Here is a 17,122-nt window from a genome sequence, read left to right on the forward strand (position 1 = left end):
AGGTATGAGGGTGTAATGTATTAGATTATCAGCTTGTTTCGCAGACCCTGATTTAGCACTAATCTTGCCTTACCTAAATAACATTCGGTAGTCCAAGATTAGTGCTAATCAGGGTCTGAGAAACCAGATGTATATGTTTTAAATTGAAGTTCTGATTTTTATATATTCCTTTCTCTGCATGGAAAATGTGATCATTTGTGTGATTCAAATGACTTACGCATAATGTTTCTCTTTTTTCTTTTCAGGGGTAGTTCTCATGGAAATCTCTGACGTACAGAAGAAAATGAACGTGGAGCTAGAAGAAACTGTACGTGTTCATTCTCGTTTCTTAAAGCACTGTTTAATCTTAGTTAATGAGTACTCTTTCCAAAAAAACAGATCTTAAAGTTGGTGATTGGGGCAAATCTATATAGTTTTTTTATTATGCTGAGGTTTGAGGTGTGATGAAAACCTAATTATTAGCACTAGTTTTTTTTAATGAAACCTTGTAAATGGATGTGAAAAAATAATGGGCTATTTGTGTTGAGTTGCTGCTGTTGTGAGAACAGGCCTGAACATGTCTCAATAATGAAAATACTGCAGATAAGCCTGTAGCTCAGTGTGACAGGGTGGCTGAGTGGTCTGACATCACGGCAGAAGCAGGAAGGGAAAATAAACTGACACCAGAGAGTACTGCAGGTAAAGTAAAGAATCGGCTGGCTGCCGTTTTTATTAAGCCAAACAACAAAAATAAATAAAATATTTAAACATAAACACACTGCTCACAGAGCAAAATAAAAAGTTTAAACAAAACAAATCTTGCACACCAAATAATAAATAAACCATACAGGTCAGGCTGGGCAGTCGCTGTCACTGTTCCTGTATTGTTTTATCGTTTACGTTTCTTTCTCTCCGTTCTCGTTCACTCTCTCCTTCCAACCCCCACCCCGAACTGAGAGTGCTGCAGGCTTTTTATGTCGTGGCCGAGGGGTTTAACTAGCTTGCAATTAATTATTCTAATTACCCCTCGGCTACAATCTGCACGAGTTTATTAATTACTATGTGGATGGGGCTTCCCACCCACGTTACCAAATAATAAACAAAACAACTACGCCGTCATCTAAACATAATAACAATAAATACAAAAACAAAACCTGCGTCTCCTCGCCGTCATATAAAATACAATAAAACAAATAAACAATACAAAATAACACAGGGGCGGAGGGGGACCCCGCTCTAAAATAAAATAAACAAAACAATGTACAGGGCTGCTCGCCCTGTTACACTCAGCTACTGTATACCACACCTTTTCACTTCATGGTACCTTCTGAACACAGAATCAGATTTTCTGTTGTTGTCATTTGAAAACATACACATTTTTGCCTAGCACCATTAGCCTGAGATAACTAACCATTATAATAGAGGAGGCAGATAGGCAAGTGTAGTTCTTTGGTTGGTTTTCTTATTTTCTTCTGCTGTAGCTTTAGGAATACAAATTGTTTGCCGAATATCTGACATATGTCGTAATAATCTTTCCTGGAATGGAGGTGTGTTTAAGGGTACCAAGGCTATATTCATAAAGTATTGCACTTTGGTGATTGCACTGGAATTCAACACACTTAGCATTCAAGTATTCAAGGGGAGTGGAATTATTTGTAAAGTAGATCCAATTAGAATTGAGGGAGACATTGAGAGATTTTTCTTAATAATAATAATCTTTATTAATAACACCGTGTAACAATTTTTTTTTTTTTTTTTTTTGGTTCCTGGGTAGTAAGTGTTATTTCCTAATTGCTTATGCCTCAAAAGTATAGAAAATGGCTATTATTCTCCACAAACTTTGCTTTTGTGACCAGGACAGTGATATTTTGAAATGTACCTATTTTCCAGAACATTCCAGATAGATTCAGTGCTGAGTAAACTTGGAGTAACTTCTAGAACTTTCTAGAACTTTCCAGTAATATAAATAGTAGTATAAATACAGGGGCAAGCCCACCAGTTCAGTTTAGTTCCAGCTGCCTAAGTGGATACATATCTGCATTTTTCTGAGATGGCATCAAGGTCATAGGAGACTTCAAAATGGTGGCATTCCTGATGTGTCTTCAAGGCGGTTTTACCAAGTTTCCCTGCTATCTTTGCCTTTGGGACAGCAGGGACACCAAGGCGCACAACCACGGGCGGGACTGGCCACAGCGGACCGAGTTCTCTGTGGGGAGGAACAACGTCAAGTGGGAGCCACTGGTGGACCCCCGGAAGGTGCTGATGCCACCACTGCACATCAAATTGGGCCTTATGAAACAATTTGTCAGAGCTCTAGATAAGGAGTCGGCAGCCTTCAAGTACCTTCAAGACTTCTTCCCTAAGCTGTCTGAGGCAAAGGTCAAAGCCGGTGTCTTCGTCGGACCACAGATAAAGAAGATCCTGGAGTGCAATGAATTCCCCAAGAAGCTCACTAGTAAGGAGAAAGCGGCTTGGAACAGCTTTGTCGCAGTGGTTCGGGGCTTCCTGGTCAATCACAAGGCCGAAAACTATGTGGAGCTGGTTGAGACTCTGGTGAAGAACTACGGCACAATGGGCTGTAGGATGTCCCTCAAAGTCCATATCCTTGATGCTCATCTTGATAAATTCAAGGAGAACATGAGAGCGTACTCGGAGGAGCAAGGCGAGTGCTTCCACCAGGATATACTGGACTTTGAACGCCGCTACCAAGGACAGTATAACGAGAACATGATGGGAGACTACATTTGGGGGCTGATTCGTGAAAGTGATTTACAGTATAATCGTAAATCTCGAAAAACTACTCACTTCTAAATCTTTTGTATTACTTTAGTATAAATACATGTTAATTTGGATTCATATGTTGTTTTTTTCTGACTTTATGTGAACGAAAAGACACAAATTCGCCTGTTTTCTCATTGGAAATAGGTACATTTCAAAATATCACTGTACTGGTCACAAAAGCAAAGTTTGTGGGGAATAATAGCCATTTTCTATACTTTTGAGGCATAAGCAATTAGGAAATAACACTTACTACCCAGGAACAAAAATTGTATTACATAGTGTAATCTTTATTTTTTCTATAGCACCTTTCATAGTGGACCACCATAACAAAGATACGAGACTAGGGTGTGTGAACTATGCATCAGTTGCAGAGTCACTTACAACAACGTCTCACCCGAAAGACGGAGCACAAGGAGGTTAAGTGACTTGCTCAGGGTCACACAATGAGTGTGAACTGGGATTTGAACCGGGGACCTCCTGGTTACAAGCCCATTTCTTTAACCACTGGGCCACACAGCCTCCTATAATCTTTGTCTTTTTTTCAGTTTAAAAAGTTTCACAAAGAGATAATTGCTGAACTTGAACGAAAAACTGACCTGGATCAAAAGTACATGAATGTAAGTATCTATTCCTTTTTATGGTTTATAAAACTAAAAAAAGCAATGAAACAGCAAGCACTTGTCTTCAGTATACTGCTGTACGTACGCTTTGTTTTACAAGCACAGAAATTAATTCTCACTTGCTCTACTAAGAAGTGTTGTGTTGCAGGCCACCCTGAAGAGATACCAGACGGAGCACAGAAGCAAGTTAGACTCATTAGAAAGATCTCAAGCCGATCTCAAAAAACTCAGACGGAAAAGTCAAGGAAAGAATGCGACAAAGTATGAAATGAAAGAAAATGAAGTGAGTATACAACAACATGTGTGTACATACAGTTACGATAGTTCATGTATGTATTTATTAATAGCACTAATAGGAAACAGAGGTACAGTATCTCCAAAAACAGTTTCCATCCCCAAGCTGAAAGGTAGGTGTGGGTGGTAATATCATAAGGGCGTGGCCACTTGCAGTCATATTTTCCCATTTTAATTATTCTTTTTTAAAAGTAAATAATCTTGGTGTTTTAGAATATTTAGCAATTGTATTGAGGAACTGTAGTGCAGGTAAAAAAAGAAAGACAACAGTAGGTACTTTTTAAATTAGTCTGCTTCCCTTTTTATACATGTTTTCTGACTGGTCCATCCAGTAATACTATAGGTAGAAAGTAAAACAAATGAGTCTTTTCAGGTGTATGGCTACACCTGTCCAGAGAATGTGTCTAAATACCGGTAATATTCTTCTAAGGTTACGTGACTAGGTGAGGAGAAACTGCAATTGTCAGTTGTGTGTGCCTCCTATCTATCTATCTATCTATCTATCTATCTATCTATCTATCTATCTATCTATCTATCTATCTATCTATCTATCTATCTATCTATCTATCTATCATTTTCCTCAATTAGTTTAAAAAAGAAGGCTGTATGATTATTGTGTGTGTGCTATGTGTGCTGGATGTGAGTAGTTTGATTAAAACAGATAAACAGTATTTTGTAGTTTCTAAACACTAGTATCTACTAGTTCCACAAGTATGGCTGGCATCTTTTTTTTCTGCAGTTTTGTTCATTTGTGTTTGAATCCCTGACAGTAACCAAAACCATTAAAAACCACAGAGTTCGTTTAGACAGAACGACACATTGTACTTATTTGAATGTGTCTTCTGGATAAAGATGTGAAAACCCAAGCCTAAACTGAAAGCATTTCAGATTGTATTGCAGGTAGTGTTGAAACAGAGATGATATACTGTAAAGGTCATTTACTTTGGCTTCCTTGCTGTTTTGACAATGGTCCAACTCTATTTCTTAACTTCTTTGTTACATATTCCTAGGGAAGTTTGAGAGTTTCCAGTAGCCAATCTACTCTAGTGTGGCAGAGCCTGTAAATATTGTGGTGGTGTGTGTGTGTGTGTTTTGGTGATGGTTGGCAGGGATGGGGTTAATTTTGTCCCTGCCAAAAACATGTGAGAATGTGGCTGCTCCTTCTAGAAAAGGACAGCCCAGGGCTCCATTAGGGAGAGGGAGTTTGGTGAGTTTTTGTTCTGTGTGTTTTAAAAGATCTGTTCAGTGATGACAGCAGTTTTTGTTGTGTAAGTTAGTGTATTTTGTTTAAACCTTTTGTTTTGGCCCTTGTGCCTTTTTGATTTCTGTTATTTATTGTTTATTAAAGTTCGCATTAGCACTTAAACTGCAGCTTCTGTGCCTCTTAGTCTTTTTCTTGCCGCTATCCTGTCACATGTAGTAGAAGGGTTAGGTCTGGCATTGTTGAATCTGACACTAAGAGGAAGACACCTGAAAAACAGGTTCCCTCCTTTATTTTTTCATATTATCATTTTGTTTATTTTTTCATGACATGTTTCATGGTGGCAGCTGAACCAAAATAGTCAAAATATATTCAAATTTAGAAAAATCTGAAGGTAATTTTAATGTTATGTTTTGGAGGGCGGGGGGGAATATGTGGTGAAAATGAGAAAGTTAAAAATCAAAATTCTGTGACTTTTACAGATACAAATACACTGCTGGAACAGCTAATGAAATCCATAGCATTGGATACTGTTTGAAATTGCATAGATATTTCTTCATTTTGAGTGGTATCTAGAGGTGAAGTAAAGGATAAAGTAACATACAGCTTGTAACAGTGAGTGTGTTATTCAGAGGTGAATGCGAGTGCCTGTTCAGTCCATATCTGATATCTGATTATTAGAGCTGCCGCAGCTAAACACTTTGATTCTATATAAACTGGCTTTTAAAATACTTAATAAAAGCACTGTACTGGACACAGCATAAGCTGCACCAGCATGTGAGCCAGATGAAACCGAAGGTACCATACAATGTCAAACTAAAAAATCGAAGGAAATATACAGTACCCTACCCCATACTGACTGCAAATTGATCAACTGTTTCCAAAACAGAGGCTCTTCATATTGTTAGGAGTTGTATATATTGTTTTGTAGCTTTAGAAGCTGCAGGATTAGTGGTGTGATACTTCCTTAGTCTGTATCCCATGTCATTTACATCTTGTTAACATATTACTTGTTTTATTTATTTGTTTGCTATTCTAACGTCCAGTTTTGTAGATATTAATAACGTTGGTCATTTACGTAGTAGCTAAAGATAATCAAACAAGATCACCCCCTGTTTAAATAATTCGCCCCCGTTAATAAGAAGGCCACGGACATTTGGGACAGGTGACTGTTCAGTCTGTATATGTAATGTATAACTAGAAAAGAACATTACAGAAATATCAGGCATAAAGCATTTCACTACTGTGTGTATAAATGGAAGCAATACAATGTCATGTGAGTGTTGTCTTCTTCTTCTTCTTCTTCCTGCATTTGCTGCTGTAGTATCTGGAGACGGTGAGCTCCCGTCAGACCGACATGCAGAGGTTCATCGCCGATGGGTGCCGGGAGGCCTTGCTGGAGGAGAAGAGGCGCTTCTGTTTCCTTGTTGACAAACACTGCACATTTTCTTATCACCTTTGCAGCTACCATGATAAGGTTATTAAACAAATGTATTGTTTGCATACAAGATCTTTACAGAGTGGATTGAACAATACGATTCTGTTTCTGTCTCTTGCATATACATGCCATGGTTCACTTTGAATATTATTCTTATTACTATTATTCAGTTTACTGCAAGGTTGCAAAGGGTTCTCTTGTATGTAGAGGATGATAATAGTAATCTGAATTAGTACATTGTATTTATCTATACTTTTTTTAAGGAATTAATCAATTATTACATGATTTAAGAAACATAAACAGTACTGCTTTGACATGCGAACATACAGACTTTTATTTGGTCCCAAACAGTTCTGTGTAACTTTTTCACAACTCGTTCTATGTAAACTAAACAGGCATGATCATCCTTAATATCAAAAGCTAAAATCTGATTTTCTTTATTAATGCAGGTCAATGTGGGGGGTGTGGGGGGATCATACCTTTTATGTATTATACTGTTAATGTTTTACATTAAATATTTTCTAATTCAATATTTTTACCATAGCTTAATAAGGAATATGGTTATGAAATACTTACAAAAAATGGTAAAACCTTATAAGACACTACTTTTTTAGGCCTCTATGTTCAGAATGCCATTTCACCAAGTATTCAGTAAAAACTTAAAGGGAATGTGATTTTAGCTGTATTTAAATAGATTTGTTCACAGCATATCGTTGACCTATAGTAAAAGACTATTCAAATGAACAGTTTTGTGTAGCGAGCAGAGCGCGAAGTTTAGCTGAGAGACTGGTGTTAGAGGTGAGTTTGTGAACCTTGTCGGGGCTCACAACAGCCTCACCTAAGGGATGTGGTTTGTGGATCGAGACAGGAAGAGCCGGTGGCAACTCCTCCCTTTTCTACTTGACCTAATGTATTTGCATTTATTTCACAAAACTAAAACTGGGATATTCAGGCTTTGTTTAGATTTTTTTTTATTATTTTTTTATTGGGTATCAATGCTGATTCTTTTTTTTCTTTTTTTTAATTTCCATTCAAGGCTAAAGAACTGCTTAATGTAAATCTGCCTAGCTGGCAGGATAAGTGCACTGATGCCACCAAGGTGCCAGATACCATCCTGACCATGATCGAGGGCATTAAGGCACCAGGATCTACTCCAATCTCAGGAACGCCACAGCCATCGCCGATGGTAGAAAGATACACTATGGTAAGAACTAGGGAGCACAGAGACAGGGTGTTTAACCACAGGTCCCATATTCTGTACCAACCAAAGCAAAGTTTTCTGTAATTCATGTGTTTTTCGTGGGTTGCACTTCTGATTTGGCATGTTCCATTCTGTGGTACACATACCAAATATGTATATTTAAGGGCAGTCTGAAGGGCTTATTTTGAGAAACAATAATGCTTTTATAGCATAGAGCTATTGAAGCTAAAACAGTAATCTTGCCTCTTAGATCAGTGTTTGTTTATAATTTTTAAATCCATATGGTAAACATGAATTTACTTATAAGAAAAAAGCTTGGTTATTACTGTGTGCAGTACTGTATGTCCGTGCAGTTTAACGTCCGGGCACGTGGGTCTATGTAAACAAAAGGTGTCCCGTACTGATCCTCTTCAAAAGGATTCAGTTTAAGGTGCTTTTATGATTACAACTTTCAGAATATGCCAGTCAGAAGCAGTCAGAAAAAGGAGCTATTTTAATATGCTATCTGTGTTCTTCATAGCACAACACAGACCCACCAAAGCCTCCTCCTGCACCGCCGATAAAAGCACACCCAAGTCCTCTTGTAGACATGTTCAATGTCCCTGCCACTCCGAAGGCCCCAGCCATGACACAGAGGAACAGTCATTCAGGCAAGTTTTCTAATCATTACTGTACTAAGATACTACATTACTGATGAAACTGCTGTACTTTGAGCGAGAAAAGGGGTGTCAAACAGCAAGATGCATGAAAATAACATTACAATGAGTTAGCCTTGCCTTTCTGTCCAAAAATTCTCTTGTTGCTTTTCAGCAATTTTTCCCCTTTCTTAATTTTTGGGGAGATGTTGCTGACTCAGGCAATGACAAATTAACTTTCTTTGTAAACATTGTTTTAATAAAAAAATGTGTTTACTTCTAGATTACAACAATGGCGATACTCTGCCCAGGTCTGTCTCTGTTGCGACTGGACTGAACGCGATTAAAAAGCCAAAGGTGAAAACCATCTTTCCACATACTGCGGGGAATAACACCACTCTGCTCAGTTTCGATGAAGGTGACGTCATCATTCTGCTTTTACCAGAGGAGAAAGATGGCTGGCTATATGGAGAGCATGAGAAGTTGAAGCAGTAAGTCTCTGCCTGTTTTTACAGGCTTAAACTGTTACTCTTATTTGAGAATCACTGTCCTTATACACCGTCCTTGATAATTATACTCCGGTAACACTGTAGATTACAGGACATGAAGAGGCATGTAGTTATACTGGATAACTACCAATGGTTCCTGCTCAAACATGGAAATTACAAGGAAATGGCCTTTTGTTACTTAGTGTATTTACATGGCTACACCGTGATACAAATAATTTCCATGTGATTACCCATTTATTCTGCAAGAAGTTACCAAGTCAGGGCAGGTGTTCAGTGTTTTATGGTGTTACAGTTTTAAACCTGTTTACCTATACTAATGCTGGCTGAGCTACCTGCAATTTATTATATTAGGCAATAACAACAATTGTTTCTTAATCTAGTGCAATAAATGAATAAAGAACATTTGTTATGTATACATGATTTCACAATAAGGGCCCCACATTGAGTAGATGATAGCATGGGTGTGTGTGTGTGTACTGTTCTGTCCGCATAAGGAATCTCTTGAAATTTCTCAGTGTAAACAAGATGAGACACAAAATAATGACTGCTTCTACTCGAAATGCTAGCACTCAGCCAGCTTCATTATAGGTAATCAGGCCTATCGAGGTCAATGAGTTGCATTCTGCATTAGTGTCAGCCTATCCTGTCTCTACAGATAAGGATCTACCGAGTTGAATGAACTGGAGACAATCTGACATGAGGGGAATTGGAGATTCACTTTCCTTGCATGTACTTCGGTGTAGCTGTTTCCACAGAATTGGGCATTACACAGGAAAACTGTCTTGTCATCAGTGGATATTGTGCCACTAAACCCATGAAAAAAAAATATATAATGTCAATTCTTTCATACCTAGTGAATGAGTGAGTGAGGAATTAGATTCTCAAGCAGGCAATATGTGAACTGTTATCTTTAAGATAATTCCATGTTTTTTAAATCCATAAATAACTTGTGCACCACACATTTTAAAAAGTCCTATGCATCTACCGCCTTTGCAAAAACATTATTAATTGCAACTGTATATTATGCTTTTACCCAATTCCACTTAGAAATATAACATTTCCCAGTTTTCTTGTTGTTTAATTAAGTGATCTGTGTATATGTTAGTTGTTTTCTGATAAATAACTATTCACATGTAATAAGGAACAAACAGCCATGGGAACCCAACATGAAATAATGAATGCAAGCAAAACAATAACCAGCCCTCAAAGTAAAGAAAGTCTGCTCCAAAAAGTATTGTAGTACTAGCAACCATTCTTCATGCTCTGTTTTTCTGTGGAGAATCAGGGAGCAGTCTTCAAAAGAAGAAATCACATTCGTAGCATTGTAAGCACAGCTATATTTACGCAGTACCAGGTTATGAAGAGGATAAATGATTGAATGTAGATAGTGAGCTGCCATGTACTGGTGGTTGGTACATTTGGCAGTGCTCAAGAGAGATTCAAGGCTGCAGAGCAATGCTGATCAGATCAGAAGTGAAGTCCACATACTAAATGGAATACCTCTTCTGATAATACTATACTACATGCTGTGGATGTTGGTTATATTATTTTACACAGCACAGAGAGATCCGGTTGGCTGATTAAACTGTGCGGGCCTTTGTTGTTTTTGTTTACTTTGTGCTTTTAAGTTGATGTAAGGATACATTGCACATGTGACTCAACAGGGCTTCTTTCTAAATCTAGTAGCAGTCAACACTTTTTTATTACTATTTTCAAATTACTCAGTTCAGTATCCTTCTAACAGTTGGATATTTGTTTTTGTATTAGACTTTAGAGGGGTTTTTTTGCCTGTGAAAATTCAGTTTAACTGAGCAAACGCTGCCACTGTCCTCTGTCTAAAGTACAAAAACTATAATAAAAATGTAAACGGAACCAAATGGAATAGAATGTGGAACTGAAGCACAATGTTTACTTAAACTGCTGCTGGAGTGTTCTCCTGTCATTTTCACATGATGGTCTGACAAACCAGAAGTAATACTACTGCTGTGGTTATGTTGATCTCTCTCTCTCTCTCTCTCTCTCTCTCTCTCTCTCTCTCTCTCTCTCTCTCTCTCTCTCTCTCTCTCTCTCTCTCTCTCTCTCTCTCTCTCTCTCTCTCTCTCTCTCTCTCTCTCTCTCTCTCTCTCTCTCTCTCTCTCTCTCTCTCTCTCTCTCTCTCTGTGTTTGTCTGCCTTAATATCTTATTTTTATAAGCATTTTTTAATTCTAGTCTTTTGTTTCTGTCACCTATAACTCAGCTGTAACTTTCTAAGTCCCAGAATAAGAAGCTTATGGGTTTATTAAAAAAAAAAAGAAAAAAAAAAGACCATGCTCCTTTTAAATTGCAGGGGATTAGCTATAACTTTGGTGAAACAACACAAAACACCCCTAGCAACCTAATTTTACGAAAGCAGAGTCTGCACATTCCTTTCATAATTATAATAATGTGAAAGTGACCTGAAGGGTCTCCACAACACAGCAGGGCATCGCTGTGCTGTTAGTGCCATTCTAATTAAAGATGCCTTTTAAACACAATATGATGCATTGTGATGCATTTAGTGTTCATGAATAGTGCTGGATTGAAATCTCTTTTTATTACATGTAGTGGGTACAGTACTGGCATTGCAAGCTTTATCACATATAACTCTGCATATGTGTCTCTGGGACACACCCTTGTGGTACTCAGCCCTCATCTAACCACATCTGGCCCAATTTTTTTCCGATTTATGGTTGAGATTTTTACATTGGAAACGGCTTAAAAGGCCCAGGAATGCATTTGAGCTAGTCTGTGCTGAGTCTAAGATCCATGTTATAACCGGTAAGCCTTGTATAATATTTCTATTTGTGTTTAATTAACAACATTATCAATCTCTTGCTGTTTTTGCAGGAGAGGTTGGTTTCCATCATCGTACTGCCGACCTTACACAGAGCAAGCACAGGAGCAGAGGTAATAAAGTTCACCATAATAAGAAAAAAAAAATATATATATATATATATAGTATTATTAAAGGATCATTGCCGGTCATTGACAACCAGCTGAACCACCTCTGTACCATTAATCTCTGTTTTAGTAGAGTGCTGTTGTCAAGCACCAGACTGATAAGAACTCAATACACTACAGTCACCTTGTTGACAAATGCTTGGCACACAGGCTGAAGACATCTTCAAATGTACACATTTCCCAAAGTCTACTATCAGTTGAAGCTGCAATAGATATATACTGGTTAGTTTAGTTTAGTTTAGCCACTTTATGCCCGCAGGGCCAGTACAGGTACATCTTAATAGTGCAAGCACAAGTACAAAAAGAGCCAACTTCCCAACATTTCGGTATATTTAACATGCCTTTGTCAGGAGAAAGTGTGTTTGAAAACATGGCAGAGGTACATATACATATACTTACACACATGCACATACAAACATACATGAATATGTTAATCTCATCAGATTAAAGGCAGTATGGAATTTGTACATATACATTTGAGTCAAAATAGTACTAAAACTGATACCGGGACACGCAGATGATATGTACTTCAAAATATGATACAGATGCATTGTCTGAATTTTTTCCCCGCTTCCTCCAAAGGTGCAGCTGGTGTTGCAACGTCTTTCATAGCAGGATCTTATTCATCACCGTTATTACCTTTGTTGCCATTACTGCTATGACTGATTAAAAGAAGATGCAGTCTGAAATGCAAATGGAGGTGTAGCCTGGATAAAACCTCCACTACTACAACAGGGTTAAATCCTGAGCCATATTGAATTGCATTCCCCACTGGGAGCTTGTCCACAAGGGATTGCTTTTGCTGTGTGTAATATTCCGTTCTCAATGCTCCTCAATGGAATAACTAAACCATTAACAAGAGCAAGGTGCGGAACACAAGTATACTCTCCGATGTAGTGGGGTGCTTTCAGTTTGCACATGATACTTACTCGGCTGTCCAACAGAAAGTCATTTGACAAAGCCTGCCTCTTATTGTGAGTTAACTTTGTGAAACTTTGGTCCCAATTCAATTGCCAAGCTGTAGTGGCTTGTTAAATGAACATCCAGATAAGAAGTGAAATTTACAGCCTGACCTTGTATTCTGTTTTTTTTATTCGCATTTTTTTTTTTTAGGTTTGGGAAGAATTTATAGGATTAAGGCGTATATTGATGTCATTTACGTGATCTTACATGAGTATAACCCATCTTTTATGGTTACATGAGGTTATTATTTCTAATATGTTACTGTCGTGAAACCATGCAGATAAACATGTTTATTATTCACATAGCAGTTACAGAATCCCACAATGCACAGCTCTTGGTCTGCGTGTAACCTTGTGTTAGTATTTGCTTACATTTCTTGCATTTTCTTTCACCAGTCAGTGTACGATCGGCATTTAAAAAATCCCTATCAGCTAATCATTTTTCATAATAATTTTAAAGTGTATAATGGAAATAAATAGAAAGTTAACGTTTAATCAAACCTGCCTCGAGCGGTTCTGTAAGAAAGTGAAGATCTTTGAAGATAAAAAGAGTTAACTCATTACATTCTAGAAAGCTTGTCTTGTAAGTTCCTAGAATGCCTACTAGTGTAAGTATCCCTTTTCCCTTCCACCCTTCAATTGGAAAAAACCTTTAACCCTTAAATACACTGCATTGTGTGAGGCATCCTTCTCACTGGTACTTATCTGTGTTCCGGATAGAACATTATGTTAAAAATGGTTGGAAGTTAGGAGGTTAAGGTGCTTATGGTTGATTTATTGATTTAATTTCTACAGCAATTCTATGCCAGTCCGGAGTATTAGCATAGCCAATCTGGCAGAGAAAGAGAAGGGGAACATGGTGCTGCCCCCTCCAGATTACTTTGAGTCTTCACCAACAAGGGCTGTCGTCAACAAAAACACTATGTCTTCCCCCGAGCACAAAGTAAGTATATGATTGCATATTTACTTTCACTTTCGTAATGACATTTGTATTGCTTCAGATGATACACACATTCGCCTACATTGATACATTCAGTGTATTTTCAGGCTTTTAGTTAAGGGGCAGGATGCCCATACTTGTATTATACAGGGATCCGTGTTCCAACCAGCTCTTGAATTGTTTAATATCGCTAAACCCAAGTTCAATTCAGTTATTAAAGGCATGGTTGGAACAAAGTCCTGAGCTGAATAGTAAGTAGCACTGAGCTATGTCATTGCAGTTCATGAGTGGAGAATGGTCTCTGCACAGCCATCTTTGTTATTCATCCCAGCTGCTTTCACATGGTGCTGTGTTTTGACTGTAAATAAATGAGATCCCCATAGGGAGAGGCAGGGTTAGCCACTAAGCCCAATTGCTCTGTAGGGATGTAGCGAGAGAAGAGGGAAGCTTCCAGCAGTATAAGCTCATAGACACTCAGCATGCAAAATGAGTCCTCAATTAAGGTCATTCTAAGCCTGCTTTGGATTTCCCTGGTTGTCTCTTAAATCAAATTACCCCAGCTTCTCTACTGTGTTTTCTTACATAGCATTTCATGCAGATCCCCTCCAGGAATGAAGAGAATTTCCACTGGCCCTGCATGTGTGTGCCATGTGTGTCTTTATGAAAATCAGCGGTTTTCTGTAAGACTGGTTTTAATGTCTTATTTACAATATGACATTATCCAAAACATTTTATCACTGCTAATAGACATACATGGAACCACAGTAATGTAAACCCATTAAGAAAATACATTATTGCACATTTTCTTAATTTGAAAATGTTTTCATAAAGTGTTGCATAAATATGGGTATCTGATGGCAGGCATATCATTATGGGATATGCAGTAAATAGGATCATAGGATAAAAGACTCATAAGAGCCGATTTAATTAAAACATGTAAAATCCTTAATGCCCGGTCAAGATAATGTCATCCAGTGTTACTACCATTTGTTCAGGCTCACAGGGGATATACACTGAAGTTAAAGCAAAAATAGTTAGAATGCATATGTTTTATTAAAGGATATCAACTATTTCTTTAGTTACTTTGTACTGGCTTTGGTCCACCCATGTCCAAGCTGTGAGCATTAATACAAATATAGAAGACTAGAAAGGATATGCAGATTCCATCATGGTCAGATGTTTTCCCCCATTGACCATTCTCTGTGTCTTAGACAAACCTATACGATCAATGGCATTGCATTCCGTAAGAGGCTATAAATCAACCCCTCCACGCTTCCCCAGATAACCACTGCCTGACGCCAGAGGGACAGAAATGTGTATTGGTGTGGAAGGGAGTGGGATACCTAGCTTATCTGTTTTCCAGACATTCAAATTCATCGGCATTATCCCAGTCTAAATCATTAGCTGCTGTCCTAAGCATTGCTGACCTGACCGCGCTGGTTAAAGCAGCATCTCAAGCTCTTTATCCAGTCTCCTGCTGCTTCATATCAAACATATCACCTGGAACCATTTCAACAAACCAAAACAGAATTAAATGGTTTTATTATAGGATTATAAAAACAAAAAAACATAGAAATGATATATACTGTATAGGTACAGCTATTCCTGAGACAGAATTATCAGCGTTCTGTGTCCAGTGGCAGTTATCTATCTCTGAACTGCCACATGGGGTTTGGGTTGAAGGTCTGCAGTGCTGAAAGTCATATTTTTTGATGCCGGTTACTTGATCCTCCTGTTTTCAAATTTTATAAACTGCTTCATTCAATCAGGGTGATGCTCACCCAAATGTATTTAAGTGATACAAGGACATTTGTTATTTCACATCATCTATACTGTCACTGTCACACATCTTATTGCATGCTGAAGTTTGAATTTTGAACACTTCCTTTCCCATGGGTGGTTTGTGTGAATTTGATGGAAAAGTGGGGTTGTCTGCTAAGCTTTATGATTAGTAAGGTGGGAAAAGGCTTAAGAGGCTACCCCTATAGACTCGTTTACCCTCCTGTGGTGTTGCACATATGGAGTCACTTCTTGTTTTTTTTGTTTTGTTTTGTTTTTTAAAGATAGTATTGTGTATAAGATAATGTTTATCTTTCTGTATTAAGCATGACAAATCAGGGCAAGGCATTAAGATGTCTAACAATATATCTGTGGCTGGCAGTAAAAACCCTGCAGTCTGTCGAACCCTGACACCACAGGGTTAAGCAGCCCGCTGGTACTGAGCACAAAAATAAACACACCTTCTTACCTCGCCTGATGAACTCCACACAGAGTGTACTGCTGCTCTCCATGTTGCTTGGTCAGGTGGAACAACTGATCTCTTACTCAGAGATCATTGATGTCATCCTTTTCGGCTCCAAAGCCCATGTCACTTCCTCCATAAAAGCCCACATCACAACCATTCATTGTCCAAATTTCTCCTGCATTTGCTTGGGTACAGCAGAAGTATAGGCATTTGCGTTTTTCATTTATTGTTTGTTTTATGTGACCGGGTCACCCCCACCCCTGGGTGTATTTGGTTTATTTTGTATAGTATGGGTTATGTAGCACGGGTGAGCTGTATTTAAGGAGCACTCATTTCTCACTCAGGGTTGTGTGTTCAGGGCAAAAGGATGGGAGAGAAAAGAGAGGAAATCTATAAGAATAAACAATTCCTACTCGTGCTGAAACCTCTCGGCACGATACTTGTTTTGGGGTTTGTGTTCACTGTTTTGTCTGGTTTGTTTGGCCGTCGTGCTGTTTTGTTTTGTTAAGTGTTTTGTTTTGTCTAAGTCTTATTTGTTTATTAAATAACTGAGCACCAGCGGCGTTTGCTCACAGTACTTGTGTCCGGTCTTCTTCCTGGTCTGACATCACTACCAGCCATCCTGGTCACACTATATCATTTCTTTTTTGTGTGTTCCCTTATAGCTTTCAGTTAGTTATGCTTCTTTTATGTAGCTGTGCCCCTCCACTCTGGTGGACAGTGTAGTGTCCTGTTCTGTTGTAGCAAGGAGAGAGAGTGAGAGAGAGAGAGATCATCCCCTCCTGAACGTCAAATACCAAATACTCTTGTCTTAAACGCGTTGTTGTGGTTCACTCTATGTGGAGTTCATCAGACAGGGTAAGTCGATGAAGATTACCTGGAGTACGGTTTCTTCGTAGGATGGTGGACTCCACACACCTACATCCCACCCTCCTTACCCCTCTTTTCTTTACTGTTCTTATTTTCAAAGTTTGAACAGTGATTGGTTATGACGTGGGCTTTTATGAAGGAAGTGACACAGGCTTTAGCAAACAGGCCTGTTCCAAACAGACCAGGAGTTCACTCTGTGTTCTTCAACCTACAAAGAAATCATATTACTGGTAATCTTCATCTTGCAGGCAGTTCTATTTAATGCGAGTACATCAACATGGCTCAATGCTGCACACGCAAATCTGGAATTGACAAAAATTGGAATGGTGGTTGGTGCAGGTCAGAAGTCAGTGGAAAGCCTTGAAAGATGACACCACCCCCACTGCATGACTTTTGAGCCCCTTGTGAAACATTTATGAGTCTTGGAAGCTCTTGTTCGTTCTGGCGAGCCCTTCTGCATTCCACTC

At 38.5% G+C, this 17,122-nt stretch overlaps 1 protein-coding gene across 1 annotated transcript in view; it reads left to right on the forward strand.

Annotated features, from left to right (window-relative positions):
• The window catches only part of baiap2l1b (BAR/IMD domain containing adaptor protein 2 like 1b), a 31,509-nt gene that overhangs the window by 10,871 nt on the left and 3,516 nt on the right, over window positions 1-17,122 (forward strand). The window contains exons 4-12 of the mRNA XM_034029840.3: window positions 246-307; window positions 3,306-3,377; window positions 3,529-3,663; window positions 6,200-6,352; window positions 7,350-7,517; window positions 8,035-8,164; window positions 8,433-8,640; window positions 11,525-11,584; window positions 13,396-13,543. Coding sequence (XP_033885731.1) covers window positions 246-307; window positions 3,306-3,377; window positions 3,529-3,663; window positions 6,200-6,352; window positions 7,350-7,517; window positions 8,035-8,164; window positions 8,433-8,640; window positions 11,525-11,584; window positions 13,396-13,543 — 1,136 coding nt within the window. The remainder of the gene's footprint in view (window positions 1-245; window positions 308-3,305; window positions 3,378-3,528; window positions 3,664-6,199; window positions 6,353-7,349; window positions 7,518-8,034; window positions 8,165-8,432; window positions 8,641-11,524; window positions 11,585-13,395; window positions 13,544-17,122) is intronic.

Source organism: Acipenser ruthenus, chromosome 13 (assembly GCF_902713425.1).
Source record: "Acipenser ruthenus chromosome 13, fAciRut3.2 maternal haplotype, whole genome shotgun sequence".
Taxonomy (NCBI): domain Eukaryota; kingdom Metazoa; phylum Chordata; class Actinopteri; order Acipenseriformes; family Acipenseridae; genus Acipenser; species Acipenser ruthenus.